The sequence below is a fragment of the Danio rerio genome, chromosome 23 (assembly GCF_052040795.2).
Source record: "Danio rerio strain M-AB ecotype USA chromosome 23, GRCz13ab, whole genome shotgun sequence".
Classification (NCBI taxonomy): Eukaryota; Metazoa; Chordata; class Actinopteri; order Cypriniformes; family Danionidae; genus Danio; species Danio rerio.
This window is the reverse complement of record NC_141043.1, coordinates 27,034,668-27,054,467: the sequence shown is the minus strand read 5'-3', so window position 1 is coordinate 27,054,467 and position 19,800 is coordinate 27,034,668. Positions and strand designations below refer to the sequence as shown.

The 19,800-nt window shown below is 36.5% G+C and overlaps 2 protein-coding genes across 7 annotated transcripts in view; one reads left to right on the top strand and one right to left on the bottom strand.

Moving 5' to 3' along the window:
* The first annotated feature begins 5,754 nt into the window (after positions 1–5,754).
* rnf223 (ring finger protein 223) lies at positions 5,755–18,019 on the top strand. The gene is made up of 4 exons (XM_087307128.1): positions 5,755–5,924; positions 13,415–15,522; positions 15,674–16,335; positions 16,380–18,019. The coding sequence occupies exon 2, from the start codon at positions 13,467–13,469 to the stop codon at positions 14,115–14,117; it is 651 nt and encodes a 216-aa protein (XP_087163254.1). The 5' UTR covers positions 5,755–5,924; positions 13,415–13,466; the 3' UTR covers positions 14,118–15,522; positions 15,674–16,335; positions 16,380–18,019.
* ptpn11b (protein tyrosine phosphatase non-receptor type 11b) overlaps positions 17,528–19,800 on the bottom strand; it is a 72,572-nt gene continuing 70,299 nt past the window's right edge. For 4 of the 6 annotated variants that reach the window (XM_087305366.1, XM_087305367.1, XM_087305369.1 and 1 more), the window contains exon 17: positions 17,528–18,851. The gene's annotated coding sequence lies outside the window, so the exon portion shown is untranslated. Of the gene's footprint in view, positions 18,872–19,800 lie in introns of all 6 variants that reach the window. The other 2 variants (XM_087305365.1, XM_087305368.1) reach the window with 1 other exon arrangement.

Here is a 19,800-nt window from a genome sequence, read left to right as displayed (position 1 = left end):
CTAAATTGTGTTTGTGTGTGTTCACGTTTATACTTGTATCTCAACAGAAACGCAAGGCATTGCAAATCCACAGAACCAAATTAACCCTAGAAAGGTTATATCGGTCTTCGTCTGCACACGTCGAGGGTGAAGCATTGTGTAGGTTTACACTGAAGACAAAAGCAGTTGTGCCTGTCCTCCACTGTCAGGATATCAAGGGCATCTTAACGGAAATCTTGATTGCCGGCTGGAATTAGGTGTCGTTTGTGTGGTGTTTTGAGGCTGACAGCCGTTACCAGCGTTTCTAATTCAAACACACATAAGCAACTGGTATTCCACCTTTCCCAACAGTAATGTAGGCCTATTCCAATGACACAGGTGAAGGTGTGCTCCATATACTGTAACACTTTCATCTTATTCACTGAAACTTATTGAGGAAACAGAAAGCTTAACCTTGGACCCCTGGGAAATATTTGACAATTATAATTAATTTTGGTCAATAGTTGTGAAACTAGTCACTGGGAGAGGATATTTTCTCCTCATTAGTATAAGGGGTTTTGCTGAATGCTTTTTAATGTACTATTAAAAGAAATTAAAAATGTTCTAAATTTAATTTCCCCTTGTAAGACAGATTGTTTTGTAAAATTCCTTTTCTGAGCAAACAACAACAAACTAAAAACTGGCATTTTTAACACATTCCAGGAAACAGCCACTAAAATGTCATTATATGTAATATACACTCACCAGCCACTTTATTAGGTACACTTGTCCGACTGCTGGTTCATGCAAATTTCTAATTTGCCACATGGCAGCAACTCACTGCATTCAGGCATGTAGACATGGTCTAGCTGCAGTTCAAACTGAGCATCAGAATGGGGAAGAAAGGGGATTTAAGTGATTTTGAACGTTAAATGGTTGTTGGTGCCAGCTGGTCTGAGTTTTTTAGAAATTGAGAATGACACGAACAAGAAAAAAAAATTAAATATCCAGTAAGCGGCAGTTCTGTGGGCACAATGTCTTGTTGATGCCAGAGGTCAGAGGAGAAAAGCCAGACTGGTTTCAGTTTATAGAAAGGCAACAGTAACCCCAATAACTACTCAAAGTATGCAGAAGAGCATCTCTGAAAGCACAATACATCCAACCTTGAAGCAGATGGGAAGCAGCAGCAGAAGATCACACCAGGTGCCACTCCTGTCAGCCAAGAACAGGAAACTGAGACTACAATTCACACAGGCTCACCAAAATTGCACAATAGAAGATTTGTAAAATGTTGCCTGGTCTGATGAGTCTCGATTTCTGCTGTGACATTTGGATGGTAGGGTCAGAATTTGGTTTCAACAACATGAAAGCATGGATCCATCCTGCCTTGTATCAATGGTTCAGGCTGGTGGTGGTGGTGTAATGGTGTGGGGGATATTTTCTTGGCACACTTTGGGACCATTAGTTCCAATTGACACCACACAACCTGGGTATTGTTGCTGACCATGTCCATTCCTTTAGGACCAGAGTGTACCCATCTTCTGATGGCTACTTCCAGCACGATAACGCGCCATATCATAAAGCGCAAATCATCTCAGACTAGTTACTTGAACATGACAATGAGTTCACTGTACACAAATGGCCTCCACAGTCACCAGAACTCAATCCAATAGAGCATCTTTGGGATGTGGTGGAATGGGAGATTGTCATCATGGATGTGCAGCCGACAAATCTGTAGCAACTATGTGATGTTTTCATGTCAATATGGACCAAAATCTCTGAGGAATATTTCAAGTACCTTGTTGAATCTATGCCACGAAGGATTAAGGTGGTTCTGAAAGGAAAAGCGGGTTCTACACAGTTCTAGTAAGGTGTACTTAATAAAGTGGCCGGTGAGTGTACATACAAGCCGTTATACATGTTTTTAATATATGGAATTAGTTTTTTTATACACATTATTTAGGAACAATAACTTTTTTTTTGTTTTAATAAATATAATTAAGAATTGAACAAACGACTAAAAATCCCCTTCAAAGACATGAATTTAAAACCTTTTGGAGGGCTAGTTTCAGTGGTGTGATCTTACTAGTACAAATACTCCAGTGAAAGAATGATTTTCTCCCGTTAAAAGGGTTCTGATCTGGAGTCAGATCTGGAGTCAGAACAGCCTTTATTTAGCCCCATCAGTGTTTCACAGGTAATTGGGCAGACATTGTTGTGTGATCATGTGAGACGTTGAGCCAAGTATCGGCCACGAATTCCCCACATTCCTGCCGAATGAACTGCAGAGGAATGACAAGCAGCTCAGAGTGCACGACTTCATATTGACTATTGGGGATTAGGTTATAGTAGATGAGCAGATTACCATCAGTTTGGCTCACTCCGAGTACTCTGTTGGCTTTGTCTGTTTACTTCCTCAACAGATCGACTTGCGGTATACAATGATGATGCATTGCTTGCTCTTTTAGAGATCTTTGGTCTATATTTGATTATTTTCATCTCATTTTCTATTAACTTCCTGCAAATGCTTCCTGATTGTGGATATTGTAGATTATTGTGTGGTAAAAATATAAACTTAACATTTGATTTTTGCTTTGTTTTGGAGTTACTCTTTAACCAGTAGAAGTTGCAGGAATTTTTGTGACAATTTCCAGCTTCTCATAATGTCATAAAAAGAGATTTACCCAAAGAATTACATTTAACAATGTATTATCAATTTTTACATCACTTCCTTAACACAATATTGGCAAAAGTGCAGTGGCGGATGACTGTAAAAGTCAATAATACTCTATCCTTCTCTGTTTAGTTAATGCTACAATTACAATCTCACAAGTAATCATTTCAAATAAAGAAAACTTTATAAGATTAAGTCATTATAATGAGGTTGTACACACACACACACACACACACACACACACACACACACACACACACACACACACACACACACACACACACACACACACACACACACACACATGGTCTACGTAATATCTGTAAATTAGTAGTTTTTGTGGTTCAATGTTTTCTCATTTATTTATGTTTTTTTTAATTGCATTATGGGACCTTGATCTTTTCTTTTGATGCTGAAAGTGACTTTTCTTCACATTTTTAAAATCTTTTTTGATCGCATCAGCATCAAAGTGCACATCTGCAATAGTCACATTGCAAAGATATGCAATGTCCAGTCTGAATTATAGTTGACCAGGAGCTACAGAATTGTAATTGCAATTTTAAATTTTTTTTCTAATGGTGAAAACTAAACAAAATTTTTACTTGGTTTAAGAATTTGATTGATATTTGGACTAGAAACAAGACAAAAATAAAAGAGTATGTTTTTTTTTTTTTTTAAGTGGGTATGATACGTAAAATGTTTAATAAAGTGGTTTCTAGTTATTTGGTGAACTATTTTCAAATGGTGAGGCAACAGCATTCATATAGCACTAGGGGTTGGGATTTTTAATGTTTGTTTATTTAAATTTAGAAGTGTAGTGAGGAAAATGATGTTTTATATACAAGTGCAATCATGTGAAACAAATGACCAAAATCATTCATTCATTCATTTTCTTTCGGCTTAGTCCCTTTATTAATCTGGGGTCACCACAGCGGAATGAACCGCCAACTTATCCAGCACATGTTTTACGCAGCGGATTCCCTTCCAGCTGCAACCCTTCACTGGGAAATGATCAAAATCGATCAAGAAAATAAAAGACTTGAGGATCAAAAGAAGGTTGTTTAATGAGGATAGTTAGTTTGCATGGTGGGAGATGATGGTTTTTGTATGTTATTGTATAGTGAATAAATTTGTTCCTGTTTGTGGAGGTACTGCAGCCATACTGTTTTTTAACAGCAAGGACCACAATGGAAACAAGCCCAGGCCTTTATTGTGTTTTTATCCTTGACGGTTTCACATTGCTCAGTATATATAAGTACACCCCTCACAAATCTCTCTTTTGAATTTTGATTTTTAATACAAAGCAATACAATTTTATATTTGTGGATAAACATTAGATTGTTCAGTACTGAAGCCAAATCTAACAAAATAATCTAACATACTGGTCCAAAAACAAGTACATCCAAATTTATATGTTATAGGAAAATATTAAAAACAAATTTTAAAAAGAGGAAAAATCAAGAGAAGCAAAAAAAAAATGAAAACATTCAGTTGAAACTTTGTAGGTTGTAATTTTTTTGCAATATTTTGCTTGAATTTAATTGTATTATCTTTCTATTTCTAAATATGTCTGGTGATTAAAATATTATTTTAATAAATATATCTGTTTAATAAATGTGTTTTTAAATGCACCAAAAGAGATTATTCACTGAGGAATGGATAAAATATAATTTTTTAAAAAAATGATCTGTACTCAGTTATTCTGAACACTGTATCTCAAAATATATGGGATACGTATGTTTTTGTACAGTTTGTCTAAAACCTGTCAAATAAAATTTGATTCAATTCAAAACAAAGAAAAGCATTTTGTTTTGCATTGTGATTATTCAATTTCTGTATCGGAATACTGTTAGACTACTCGTCAAATAGAGCTATTCAAACTATTTTGTGAAACTGTATTCATATCACAATATTTATCACAGAAAAATAAAATATCATATTGTTCCAAAATCATGCAGGCCTACTTTGAAGTAGCATATTTCTGTATTGGTGTCAAATTTAAGAACAAAAACTACTTAGTCAACTAATAAAGTAACAAAGTAAATACTTTTTTTTAAAGTAAAGTACTTTACAAAAAACCAGTAACATGCTTTTTCTGTTATTTTATGGATTTATTTCTATATTTTTTCAACAGGCTTTATATAAAAGAGAAGATAGACCGCCGTCATTAGCAAGAGCTTAGCGTATAAACTTAATTGAAAATACTGGGGTAAAATTAATTTCCATATTTTAAAGACATGCCGTGGAAAAACATGCAATTGAATGCAATGCTTCTTGTTTGGTCTGATACCCACTGTATATCATATCTCAGCCAGCCAGTGAATATTGCTTTAAAGAAATCAGATCTTAAATGTGGCGATTTTGTATGCGATGACAATTCACAGGAAGCCCTGGGGCTGACTGACTGAAATGAAAAGTTGGTGTGCATATACTCCATTAAAGTGCTTTATTAAATAAATGTCCAAAAGCAAAATCCACAGAGCAGAGATTGGCTCATACATAACTGTAAAATAATGGAAAAACACATAAAACTGTAGTTATAACGTTTGCAGTGGATATATATATATATATATATATATATATATATATATATATATATATATATATATATATATATATATATATATATATATATATATATATACACACACACAAAGTGCCCTTGAATTAAGAAATTGTTCCCCATACTTGTACATTTTATATTTACAATTTGATTTGCTCTGTTCCCTCACTTTAGTACCCGATGGACATTATCCACCTCACTTTAATTTATTAATTGGAAATAAAGAAACAAATGACTAATTAGTGTTAACCCAAACATTGCTTGCTTGCAATGTTCAGTGTCAAACAAGTTTTTGTATTCCTGAAAGTTTGAACACAAAAAAGTGCACTTCCTGAGGGACTATAACATGCTTGTCAATGACTGCTGAAAGACAGTGAAAAAAGGAGGATGGGCAGATGAAAAGAATGGAAATGTTATATTGTGAATATGCTGTTCTTCATCTCAACCCTCCGCCTCCCCCCTCATCTCTGGCACTCCCTCAAGGCCGTGTTTTTGTTCCTGCCTATCAGTGTCATTTCCACAGCCAGTGCTGAAAGAGAGTGGAGAAACAGAGGCAGGTGAGAGTGGACGAGAGACACCGAGGAGGAGCTCACCTGTGTGTTCAGCTCCGCTTTTAACAGAGGACATTGCTTCATCAGGAGGACTGCTGACAGCTCCACACATGATAATCCACTGCTGTCCCTAGGCAGAAGAAGTGATGAGAAGATAAATAAGGAATCAGTGGAACAGGTAAGAACATGTGCTCTGTTTGTCTGCCATGTGTGCTGAGACTTGGGCTGATTTACAGAGCGGCAGCCGTTTGTAAACACAACTGAAAAAAAACTGGATGGCTTACTCAGTACCCACAGGGACAGACGTTTCTCACTTTAACTGCCTATTGTGTGATGGTAATCTTGATGGAGAAGCCTGGAGTAAGACATGCAATATCCGAAAAAGCGACCTCCAGATGTGCTGGAGAAGAAAGTAGAGTTAGTATTTCAATTTGTGGAGGTGTAAAAATAATAAATATGATTGAATTATTCATTGGAATTTAAAACCAAATGATAAAGGTGAAGTTACTGCAAGTCCAAGTGGAGCACTTATACTTGGACAGGCTTCATACACATTTTTTTTTCTACTAAAATTCCATGACTTTTCCATGATTTATCCAAGACTTTCAAGTAAATTTTCATGACCTAATGTTTCATGCAATGTCTACATATGCATGGTAAAAGAAAAACAATGCATGTGCCAAATTATTACAGCATATCGTACAACACACAACAATCTATTTAGGTTCAATTTATAGTTATATCTATGTAAAGTTGATTTAGATGCTTACACAGCACTAAGAATGTGAGAGTATGCGACTGGCCAAGGACAGAAAAGAAGTAATTGAACTATATTCAAGTATACAGATATCTGTTTTCCATGACCTTTCCAAAATTGTGTGGGTTTTACTGTTTTTCCAAAACTTTACCAGGCCTGTATGAAATGCCATGTCAAAATTCCATGACTTTTCCAGGTTTTCCATGACCATATGAACCCCGCTTGGAGGTCTGTTCAAATGTTTGCAAAACACAACATGAATAGAGTTGATTAAATTTGGTAAGCGTTGTTTTGATTGCCCCTTAAACAGATTTTCAACTGACTGTAAGTAACTTTGTTAATGCATGTGAACTTATGCTGACCCTAACCATAACATAACATCTATTAATCACTGATATTCTAACACTGCTATAGTTGAGATATACAGTAGTTGTAAAGTTAGTTAACAGATAGTCTAAGGAGGAACATCAAATTATAGTGTAACAAAAATATACTTAAAAAACACAATATTAAGATATTACACTCTAAAAATGCATGTTACAACCAAAATTTGAAGCAAACAAACAAACAATGCACGCATTTGACCGAATTTGGGTTAAAACAACCCAAATCATTTCCTCATTAATTCATTTTCTTTTCGTCCTTTTATTAATCCGGGGAATCCAGCTGGAAGGGCATCCGCTGAGTAAAACATATGCTGGATAAGTTGGCGGTTCATTCCACTGTGGAGATCCCTGATTAATAAAGGGAGTAAGCTGAAAAGAAAATGAATGAATGAATGAATAAATGAATGAATAATCTAAATGTAAACATGGGGACATGTGCATGAGTACACTGTTAAAAGTACTGCTTGACTTACATTTTAAGTTGAATTAAATTAACATTATGAGTCCATTGAACTTATATTTTGTTAAACTGACATAAAGCAGCCCGCTTTTTTAATATAGACATTTAATAGACCTATTTGAAAAATCACTCATACTGACTGCTAACTGATATCAGTATATTTTGCATCTACTTTAATTACTTTTATATTATTTTTGTTGACCTATTTACAATATTTCAAACTGCCTCCTGACCAAACAAAATGCATATGGGTTTAAGAAGCATCTGTTTTTGAATTCCTGAAATCAAAACACATGTGAATGTTGCAGCCGTTTATATGCAAATTAATTTGGACAGACCAAACCCTGGGCTGTCAATTTGTCTGCACTTAAAGGGACAGATCACCAAAGAAAAAAAAACAACAACTCAAATTCTGTCATCATTTACTGACCTTGTCCAAACTTGTATGAGTTTCTTTCATCTGCTGAACACAAAAGAAGATCTTTGAAAGAATATTGGTGACCATATATACAGCTAACCAAAGCATGTTTTGTTCCTACAACACAAGTCAATACCTATACCATTAACAATGTTTATTCATGAACATTCTTCAAAGCATCTTTTTGTTAGAGTTCAACAAAAGAATCTCATACAGGTTTGAGGGTATCATTTTTGGATGATCTATCCTTTAAATGGTTTATGGCTATATGCACATGGATATTTAATTTTCAGCCAGGCAGCTCAAGGGCTTTCTATTACAAAATTGTCACATTTAAGATCTGATTTCTTTAAAAATCTGCGATTTTCACTGCCTGTTAGTTACGTGATATGAAGTGGGTCTCAGATCTGACAAGAAGCACTGCATTAAATTCTATTCTATTTCTATTTGAAATATTATTCTATTTCAAATTCTATGAAATTGAAAAACTCAAGAATTGTGTTGTCTCAGCGGATTATAATTAAGTAATGTGATGTAATGTAATGTAATGTAATGTGTATTTATATAGCGCATTTATTGTGTATGGCCATACACCCAAAGCGCTTCACAATCATGAGGGGGTCTCTCCACACCACCACCAGTGTGCAGCATCCACTTGGATGATGCAACGGCTGCCACAGGACAACGGCGCCAGTGCGCTCACCACACACCAGCTATTGGTGGAGTGGAGAGACAGTGATAGAGCCAATTCAGTGGACGGGGATGATTGGGAGGCCATGATCGTATGGGCCGATAGAGGGACTTTGGCCAGGACACCGGGGTTACACCCCTACTCTTTCACGAGAAGTGCCATGGGATTTTTAATGACCACAGAGAGTCAGGACCTCGGTTTAACGTCTCATCCGAAAGACGGCACCCACTGACAGTGTAGTGTCCCCTTCACTTTTACTGGGGCATTAGGACTCACTTAGACCTCAGGTTGAGCGCCCCCTGCTGGCCTCACTAACACCACTTCCAACAGCTACCTAGTGTTCCCTAGTGGTCTCCCATCCAGGTACGAACCAGGCTCAGCCCTGCTTAGCTTTAGTGAGTAACCGGTCTTGGGCTGCAGGGTGATATGGCTGTGGCTTTGAACGAGTTCAAAAATGTTTTCTTGAGTGCCAAAAACCTAGTGGTAAGAGCGTCAACACACAGCACTGAGGTGCTCGTGGCGACCCGAGAACGATTGCCAGCTCAAGGTCCTTTGCCGATCCTTCCCCTATCTCTACTCCCCACACTTTACTGTCTCTAATCTCCACTGTCCTATTAATAAAGGTGAAAACCCTTAAAAAAATAAGTTAAATAAATAAATAAAACTTCAGCTGTGCATAGAGCCCATTCAGACTTGTGTACAGTCAGTGTTGCCAGATTGGGTAGATTTGCTTTGAATTTGCAGGTAAAAAATGTCATAGGTGAGTTGACAAAATTTAGGCAGCTTTGAAACGTAACTTTATAGGCAACTTATTCAACAAAACACAACTGTGTGCTCCAACTCCATTCAGTTAGTAGTGACCAGTGCTTAACGCAAACCGCGTGGGCCCACCCGCAAGAAGAGGTAAAGTAGTTGTATCAAAGTCTGACTCCCCAGAACAAATCCGACCTCCCTTCACGTACACATGCATTTTGTTCAAAGAAATTTAAAACGCCAAATAGGACGAATTTATACCCGTTTCGAAAGTAAAACATACTCTAATAGTATAATCGACACAATATTAAGTGCAGTGTGTGGGTGAGAGGGGGGTAGTTTTTCCGATGTGATCTGGTTATGTTATGGTTCTGTGTGGAGTCAATCTAGGGCCACATACTTGCAAAATAAAACAAAGTTTTGCAAACAAAAAATAAAGTACAAAGCAAAAATAAATAAATAATTGCAAATCTCCAAAAATCGCAAGGCGAAAATTAATTTTTGATAAAAAATAAAATTTGCTAACAAAAATTAGAACTGCAAATAAAAATCAAACAGTGCAAAAACAATATTTGCAATAAAAACTATATATATTTGCAAAAAAAAAAAAAAAACATTAAGCATTGCCTCATTTTGATTTGCTTTCAAATCAAAATGTGCATTGCAATATATAATTTTTTTAAATTGCAAATACTTTATTTTTTTGCAGTTTAATTTTCATTTGCAGTTTTTTGTTTGCAAATTTCATCTTTATTTCTCAAAACTTAATTTTCTCTTTGCAATTCTTAAATTTTGATAAAAAATCATTTTCACGTTGCGATTTTTGGACATTTGTATTTATTTATTTATGTTTGCTCAATACTTTTTTTTTTTTTTTGCAAAACTTTTTTTATTTTGCAAGTATATATGGTCTTAGATTGACTCCACAGTTCTGTGACTGCTGGTGTTGGTTGCTGTATGGTTAATCATTATGACAGTACCTAGGTTAATTTCTATCTTTCATTCATTCATTTTCTTGTCGGCTTATAGTCCCTTTATTAATCCGGGGTCGCCACAGCAGAATGAACCGCCAACTTATCCAGCAAGTTTTTACGCAGCGGATGCCCTTCCAGCCGCAACCCATCTCTGGGAAATAATTTCTATCTCAATAAATTACATTTAAATAAAACATTAATCTAATATTTTAAGCATTTTTGTGCGTTTTGGCGAGTTTTGCGCTTTTGGGCTGGAAAAGTCAGCTAAGTCTGACAACACTATGTACAGCACTAAAAACAGTTTGTCCTAAATCAAATTAGCAGAGCAACTCTCAAACCCCTCCTTATCTTCCCTAATGGCTCGCGTTATCAAACAGATCCGAGTGTCGTGCGTAAGTTCAAGCGCAGGCTCTACTGCACACGGGCAAGGAGAACCAGGTCAAGAACTTACTGAGCAACACAGGCAGCGGAGTTAATGAATAACCATGAACTCGTGCGCTAACCGCGGTCAAACAGGCATGCGTTGAGGCGTAGATTGTGAAAGCAGATAAAACAGCAGTCGTACCGCAGGTGCTCTGGAGTCAGAGGGTTTCATGCAGTGCTGAGAGACTGGCTGCCTGGGCATCAGCCTGTTCTCCAGGAATGCCAAAGCCAGACCAATATAATGGAGAACAAACAGGAGCATTGTGCAGAGCAGGGATGGAGAAAGAAACACGCGCACACACACATGCACACATACAAACACAGGCCATCTGCTCTCAACCGAACCCCTGCCTCAACCTGTGCAGACACAAAACCACTTAAAAGTCAGGCTGAATTAAATGCATGTATTATTTAGCTCTGTTGTTTTCGAGAAATACTTCAGTGTTTGTATCATGGGCTGTAGAGTCACCTTGCTGATGAAATTATTCTGGTCTCCAAATGCCAGGACCAGTCGAGCGTTGACTTTTAGAGAGCCTGAAAGGGTTTCTGAAGGACAGTGCTGCTTACGTTGGCAGAAACAAGGACAACAAAGCACCCTGTGTTTTATGAATATTGTAAGCACGGGGGATTTTTTTTATGTGGTCTTGACCTTTACTACTGAACACCCTTAAAAATAGATTATGATTAAAGTTTTTAGAGCTTAGTGCCATTTAGGGGGAACTACTGTATAAACATGACACAAATGATCAATGACTTTACCTTTTCTGTGCTTTTGCCATAATTGGTGGTTCATTCCACTGTGGCAACCCCTGATAAATTAGGGACTAGGTAGAAGGAAAGTGAGTGAGAACTTTTAACACTAGTATTTTAGGGCACTGGTTCTGAAAGTGGGGGTCCTCCCGAGGGGTCCTGTGGGGGGGTATTAAACCATAAGCATTAACCATAGTTATTAAACCATAAGAATTACCATATTTTATTCATAACCTACTGAACCTACATAACCTATTGAGTAGTTTTCTCTGGAGTTGTAATTTAGTAAGTTGTTTTAAAAGTGTGTACTTTTACTTTCCCTTGAGTTCAGTTTTTAGTGCTGTATCAGTACTTTTACTCCACTACTGTCCTTAAACCTGCAGTCACTACTTTATTTTTCTTGTCTTTGTGTGATTCACAGAGAAGTAAAGAGGTAAATCGCATCATAATGAAATACCTCAAGACATGGGCAATTTATAATTGCAGCAAACCTTTACACACATTGACTAAGAGACTGTTTAGATGCATTTCGCCAATGAAAAATGACGGATGCTTACTGTATGAAGATCGAAATTGCCTTAAACACCCAGCAGGCAAAAGACACCAACATGACATCAGATTGAAGTTATACCCCAATGTCATGGGGATGTTGCATTTTGTTTGGAAATGAAAATCGGGTTGACGTCAGAACTCAACGTCGCCCACGTCAAACCTAAAATCAACCAAATATCAACGTTTAATGATGTTACAGCTTGACGTTGTGTGGACGTTACCACTATGATGTCTATCAGACGTTGGATTTTGGTTGCTATACATGACGAATAAATGGCAATTTCTGGTATCAAGATGACATTGGTTTGAGATGTTGGCTCGACGTTGGATTTTGGCCACTTTCTAACACAACCTAAAATCAACTACTGTAGATATCAACATCATTTGATGTTGTTATTGGACATAAAAATATTGTTGTCCTTATATGCTTACAATACATTGAATTTTGGTCCCTTGACATCACAACTTAAATCAAACCTTATATTAACATCTTATGAAATTGTGTGCCTGCTGGGAAATAACTAAAAGCACTACAGAATGTTACGTTTACACACATCCACAAATGACATGTAAATGCATCAGCTTTTTACAGTGTATTACTTATTACTAACTACACTCCAAAGGGGAAAAAAAAAAAAATATATATATATATATATATATATATATACACACACACACACACACACACACACACACACACACACACACACACACACACACACACACACACACACACACATTTATTTATTTATGCTTGTTCAAACTATTAATTTAAAATGAGTTGAAACAACATTCTTGAGTTTTTATTGGGACTTCTTAATTTTTTTTACGTTCAATCCACAGAAATTTGTTAAGTGTTAAGTTAACTTAATCGATTTGTATTGGGACAACATGAATGAATTATGTGGAACCCTGCATTTTTTTGTACTTTTGAATGTTCTACATTTCACTCATACTTTGAGTAATTTTTACAACAGATACTTTGCTACTTGCAGTACATTTTTAAGCAAGTAATGGTACTTTCACTTAAGTATCAGTTTCAGCACTCTTTCCACTACTGAAACCACGGTAAAATAGAAAACGTAATCTAATAAAATCAGTTAATAAATCAATTAAAATGCCACCAATAATCAGTAAAAACATTTATTTTGGTCTAAAACAAAAAACAAAAATGTCAATACTATATATGTACAGTAACAGTGAATGAACAGTACAAGCTCTTATGTAGAACTTTGTTTAGACCTGATGACCAGCTCAGAGTTCATTTGATTAAAGGGCAAAAAGTCAAATAAATGCTGTTGACCTATTTTCTTGCTCAGCTTGTTCTACATACATTTCTGTTTGCACAGTAATTTCCATACAAATGCGTATTCTCAATACTGTCCGCACACATAAATCAACTGGCTGTAAATATTAACTTCATAACCTGTGCCCTAGATTTTCTCTATAGAGCCTATGAATAAACCTAAAGGTGATTTTGAAGTGTTTGTCTTTCATGTTCCAGTAAATCCACGTGAGGCAGTCAGTGGAGGAGTGGAGGACTATATTCCTGCGAGATGGAGCCGAGTCCAATGGTGTGGCACACTCAGGTGGTCCCGCTGGAAACAGAGCTGGAGAAGGTGAGCTCTCACCCCGAGTGCTCCATCTGCTTCAACACCTACGACAATGTCTTCAAAACGCCAAAACAGTTGGACTGCACCCACACATTCTGCCTTGAATGCCTTTCCCGGATCATGACCACCTCCATGGACCCTCAAAACTCAAAAATCCCCTGCCCCTTCTGCCGCCAACCGACCACCATCCCAAAAAAGGGGCCGCCGGCTTTGACCACCAGCCAGGAGGTTCTATGTCGCCTGCCCATCCACCAGCAGCACGAAGAGCCTGTATGGCTGGACGGGGAGAGGCTCTGTTACCAACGGCCAATAGAAATGCCAGGAGTACCAGCATTCTGCATTTGTGTGGATATTGGGGCTAGTGGCCATAGTGGTGTGTCTTCTTCCCAGACTCGTCCGAGGCTCAGTCTGATGGAAAGGATGATGGACTGGAAACGTTTGCTAATTTTTATATTCCTCATGGTGCTGCTTTTGGGGATTGTTTTGTGGCCCCTGCAGTGCATCGTCACAACGGGCTCCTTGCGTTGCTCGCCCCAGAACATGCATATGTCTACTACTACCGCTTCTACAACCACAGTCACAATGTTGCCGTAAGTTAGACTGCAAAATTAAGATGATTGGTATCCGTTTACATCCATTCTTGCAAAGACTGTTGGGTGATGAAAGATTTAGAGTGAGCTGCAGGACGGCAGAGCTGCATCAGTATCTTATAGGACATTTTAATAAGAGTCAAAATCTATAGCCAGTGCAGATGAGAAAGCTGACTGATGACTGTATGCCTACAATGATCAAAACTACATTTATATTAAACAAGTTTAATAAAGGGCAATTCATAGACAGATGCCGACCAAAGTTAACAGACATTTCAGGTCTGATCAGTGTTTTGGTGGTGCTTATACTGTAACCTGGTCGTTATCTCTGCTGCGCTGGTTCAGACAGTCTAGCGCAGTGGTTCTCAAACAGGCTTTCTTCTAGTGGTATGCGGAGGAATAACTAAATAATTAAAGTAAAAATTTACATACTTTTAACCATTTAAAGTGTTCGATTACATCGATGTGATCAGTCAATTGATTTTAATAGGATAAATCTTTTATTATATTTTCAATTTTCTGAAGTTTGTTTTGTTGTCTATCATATGAAGCTAATTTCCTCCCCATATTGTGACGGTTGTTGGGGGCATATCCCAAATTTTTATATCCAAATGTTAACAGGTATAATTTAATCACTTGCTTTTCTGACACACAAAGCCTACTCTAATGCACAGTAGGCAGATCTAAATTCTAATTTTAATATGTAAATCCAATTCATTTATTTAAAATGCAAGTTATTATTTAGCTTTCAAATATATACAAATGTCATATTTAGATTCAACATAAGTTTCAAAATGTATTAAAAAGAGTTTATATATAAATAGGATGACAAATAGCCTGAGGTTCAAGGAACATTTGTAGTTTTTAATGAATAGGCTACCATATGATAATACTTTACATTTAAGTATAGCAGTTTTCTTTTTACTTTTAAGAACAGTGCCATAATAAATATTCAGAATAATAAGAATTAATCTGTCACATTTAAGAACTGTGCAGAGCTTTACCTGCTTAATTAGGCCTACTGCACTACTGTATTTCAATACCGGCCATTATGGTGGTACTTGAAGAAACTTAAATTTTTTTCTGAGTTGGTATTTGGTGAAAAACGTTTAAGAACCACTGCTCTAGCATGTATTGGCCTGAAAGGGATTGTTTGCTTAAAAATGAATATTTGCTCCTAATTTACTCATCCTAATGCCATCCAAAATGGTCCTTGGTGATTTACAAAAGTGAACAACTACCTGCCCTTCAAGAGTAGAAAACACATATGGGCAAAATGGAATTAATACCTGTGGATCCTGATAACACATTAAGGTCTTAACATTAACGTATTAATGCATTGAAGAGAGAAACTTTGCATAATTTACAATAGTTAAACCTTTAATCAACAGTTTGACAAATGGTCCTAAGTGCGGTCCTCACATTTCACAGATTACAAATACTTGATGTAATAATATTTTCCACACTCCAGACTGTCTTTAATGGTGCTGTATGTAAGTTTTTGGCTATTCTAAAGCATAAAAATACCATAATTTGCACACCACAGAAATTTAAATACAGCCATTCAGAAGCACAGAATAAGGTTTATAATGTAATAAACACATATTAAACATTATTAAATGTACATGCTGAATCCTTGATACAGTATGTGTTGGTTTGCATTATTCACAGTTCTAAAGTTCAATTTCAAACTGTTTATTTTATTGTCAAGATCTGAGGTGAACTATCTGCTGCTGCTTTCAGTAGTATGGCAATTAATGTCATGTAAAATGGCATCCTAAGGTGATCACTGCCTGTTGTTTAGCTGCAAGAAATAGAAACCATTTCTAATACATCAATTCAAGGTGTTGGTTAGAACAAAAACTTATTTAATATGGAGAATATTCTTTCTATCGCGTACCATTACTTTTAGTTAAAACATAATTTTACGGAGACCCGGAAGGGACGTGTTAGTGGGGAAAAAAATGGGTGAAAGAAAAAAACTTTAGTGGGAGAAAAAAATGGGTGGGAGATAAAAAAAAACTGTGATTGGAAAATATATATGTTTTTGCGTTCCCTCTCAAAGATATTTTGCGATATCTCCCAAAGATCCCCCCCCCCCCCCACCATCACAACCCTTTCGGGTCTCCGTACGATTTAAATCAACCATTAGGCTCGATTGTTTAGGCTTGCTCTTGCGCTTGTTTGGATCCAAAAATGCAATACCTAGTTCAACCACTGTGGTGAAACTTACATACTGCACCTTTAAAATCTTGGATGGCACGAGGGTAAATTGCAAATATTTATTTCTCAGTGAACCACAGTATTGTGCAGAAGTCTTAGTTCACTCAGATTGGGGGTGTTTCAGCAAAGTTTTAATGATGATCCATTTTTATGCTCTGATCTCTTCATTGGGATACAAACAGAAAGGATGCTAAATATGGGCACAAAAAACCCCACAAAGTTTTTTAGAACAAAATATCTGCCAGAAGCATTTCACACTCTTCTTAAACTCTTATAAAAAGACTGTTCTGATGTTATCCATGCTTTTTTTCCGCACCTCCCCTCTTTTATTTATTTATTTCTCTTTCCAGATAGTCCCATTATACTGCCTTTATAATGTTCAGGTCTGGAATCTGTGGAGGCCAGTTTATGACACCAGTGTTTAATCAGCTGATTTTCTTTATAATAATGATTTCACAGATAATTAAACATGGTCATTATAGCATTGCTAAATCTGTGCCTATAGTCATTACATCACTATCATAAACGTGAGGGAAATGTGAATGGAGAACTTTATTGTCTTCACACAAGAATCCTGATTATGTAGATTCCTATTGAAACATCTGTATTTTGCCCGCAAAACTTCAATGATATGATGGCATCTTAAAGAAAAGACAAAAACTACAACATTTTTTACTTGTACATTTGTGTGTATATTTTATTTTATCACATTCTATGAAATGTATTTTGTTTACGAAAAATAAATGTGCAAGTGGCACAATGAAGTTCAAGCAAATGGTGTCTTGGAATGTTTATCAGTTTCAGTAGGTGCAATATTTATGCTCTAACTGACTCAGGTCAGCGGACAAAAGGAAAAGAAAGGCAAACAGATTCACGTGGCCATAATTTATCATTTCCTGCTCAGGAACGGTTAAACGAACACACCCTACAGAATAACCGTCGGAAACCTAAGCCCTGCAGCGACGGGTCCTGTAAAACACTCACACCCACATAAACCAATCCATTGTGTGTGTTTTGCAGGAACAAATTTTCAGCTTCCTAGTTCCAGGGGTTTTCATCAAAAAACCAACGTCAAGCTGTTTATTATTAAACCTTAATGACAGAAGGAATGTATGAAAAGGCAATGAAACCAAATCTAGGTCAGCAACTGTTTGCTTGTGCAAGGTGAAATGAGGAGTCAAATGCAATTAGTTGAAAGTTCCCAGTGTATGTTTATTAATCAATAACTAATCGTATATTGTCATTTGAGACGCAAGTCATTACATGAGCCGTATTTTCCAGGGCAGAAGGCATTTTAGGCTGAATCAGTGCAAGAGGGAACACAGTCTTTACCACACGAGGACAGTCAACACGACACGATTCAGATCAAACCAACTGAGATTAAAAAAACCACCAACAGAGTATTCAAGTAAAGAGAAGACAAATTATGATAAAGCAAGCAGATGTAGCTTCATAACTGTTGATGTTTTGTATAATAATAATAATAATAATAATAATAATGGTGACAAATCATTCTAAAATAAGATGCTAAACATCTGTGAATATTTCCATCACTGTTTAACATACAAATCAAATGTACAATTTACAACAAATCAATAACTGACCAAGAAAAAGAAAGCTCTATAAACGTAAAACACCACACTGATGGCAAATCAACACATAAGACGAAAATCAAAATTAAAATATACACCTCTGAACAACATTCTGGCAGACACAACACTTTGCAGCAGTTTGAACTGAATTTCAAGTCTTAATATGTCAGTCAATTTTCAACCTTTCACAGAGGCAAAATCAAAACAAACAAACAGTAGAGCATTGCTCTCACACGAGCATGTACAGAAATCACAATTAAAATCACTCAGTCATTCCACAATGATTATCATATGCAGTGAAATTGCTTTTATGTTTGCGGACGGTTAAAGGTTTCGAACTTCCAAGTGCAAAAAATTTTACCAGGGCCTCCTTCTGAACACGTACTGTTGTTATTCAGCACATGACATCACAGATCCCATCATGTGGCCCAAACTAACACCACTTTCATAGTCAGACGCTGTGGTTTAATCACATACATCATATCCTGCTTCATCTCTAAGCCCACACACACTCTCTCTCACACACACAAACACACACACACAAACACACACACACACGCACGCGCACGCACGCACGCACGCACGCACGCACGCACGCACGCACACACACACACACACACACACACAAAGCTGTTCAAAAGATTTGAGTTTGAATGAGGTCTGTCTGTTATTCTCACTACGATGGCATTTATTTGAAAAAAAAAAAGTGTTTTATGTGGAATATTATTTACAATTAAATTGTTAAGTTAAAATAGTATTTATCCTCATCATGTTAAAGCCTAATTTGATTGCATGATCCTTCCAAATCATTCCTAAATAATTATATACTTATTCATTTATATTCCTTTGGCTAAGTCCCTTTATTCATCAGGGGTCACCATAGTGGAATGAACCGTTAACTTGTGTTTTATACAGTGGATGCCCTTCCAGCTGCAAACCAGTACTGGGAAACACCCATACACTCTTACATGCACTACGGCTAATTTAGCTTCTTCAATTCACCTATAGCGCATGTCTTTGGGGCGGAACCGGAGCACCCAGAGGCAACCCACTCAAACACTGGGAGAACAGGCAAACTCAACTGGTACTCGTTGTTTTGGACGATTTCATGTACTAATTGCAAGTGTTTGTGTTAATTGGAGATGAGCAAAATATTTGAATGTGCTTGCATGTGTTTTTTTGCATGTGTTTAGGCCTTTTTACACACAAGAACTGAAGGTTCTGCGAGTTCACTAAAACCTGGCTGGAAATGTTACACAAATAAAACATTTTTTTAAAATTAATTTTTAATAATACAACTTGTTGTAAAATACTTATTGCTATAAACAGTAGTTTATAGGTCTATTTCCATTTAGTAAAGAAGTAATGGATTTATGTGTGCATTTTAACTTCTTATGCATCAAATATGCACTCCTAACTTTTTCTTTATTGAGATACGTTGAAATCTTCTTCCATCATTTGCAGTGTTTTCAAACTACATTGTTTGTCATTTTTCTCACCATTTGTTTAATGTTTTATCTTTTTTCTGTGAAGCTGCTTCTGACCATGAAATGTGCACATCTAAATGGCTAAAAGAGACACATTTAAGGTATTTTATGCAACATCCTTAATTTATTTTCTGAGGCAAGGAGAGATCTCCACTTAAGTATTATACTTAGAGTAAAAATTTTCTTAATGCACTATAAAGCTTGCAGCATCAGAATTGGTTCCAGCCAATCCCCATGACAAAGAATCGGCACTTGGTATGCTGATCGGAGCACATCCTCGTTTATTATTCTTTTATTTCTGAAAAAAAAAAAATAAAGAAATAAAATAAAGAAATATATATTACATATATATGTTTTTGTCATTTGGCATTTCTGTGTAGAGTTT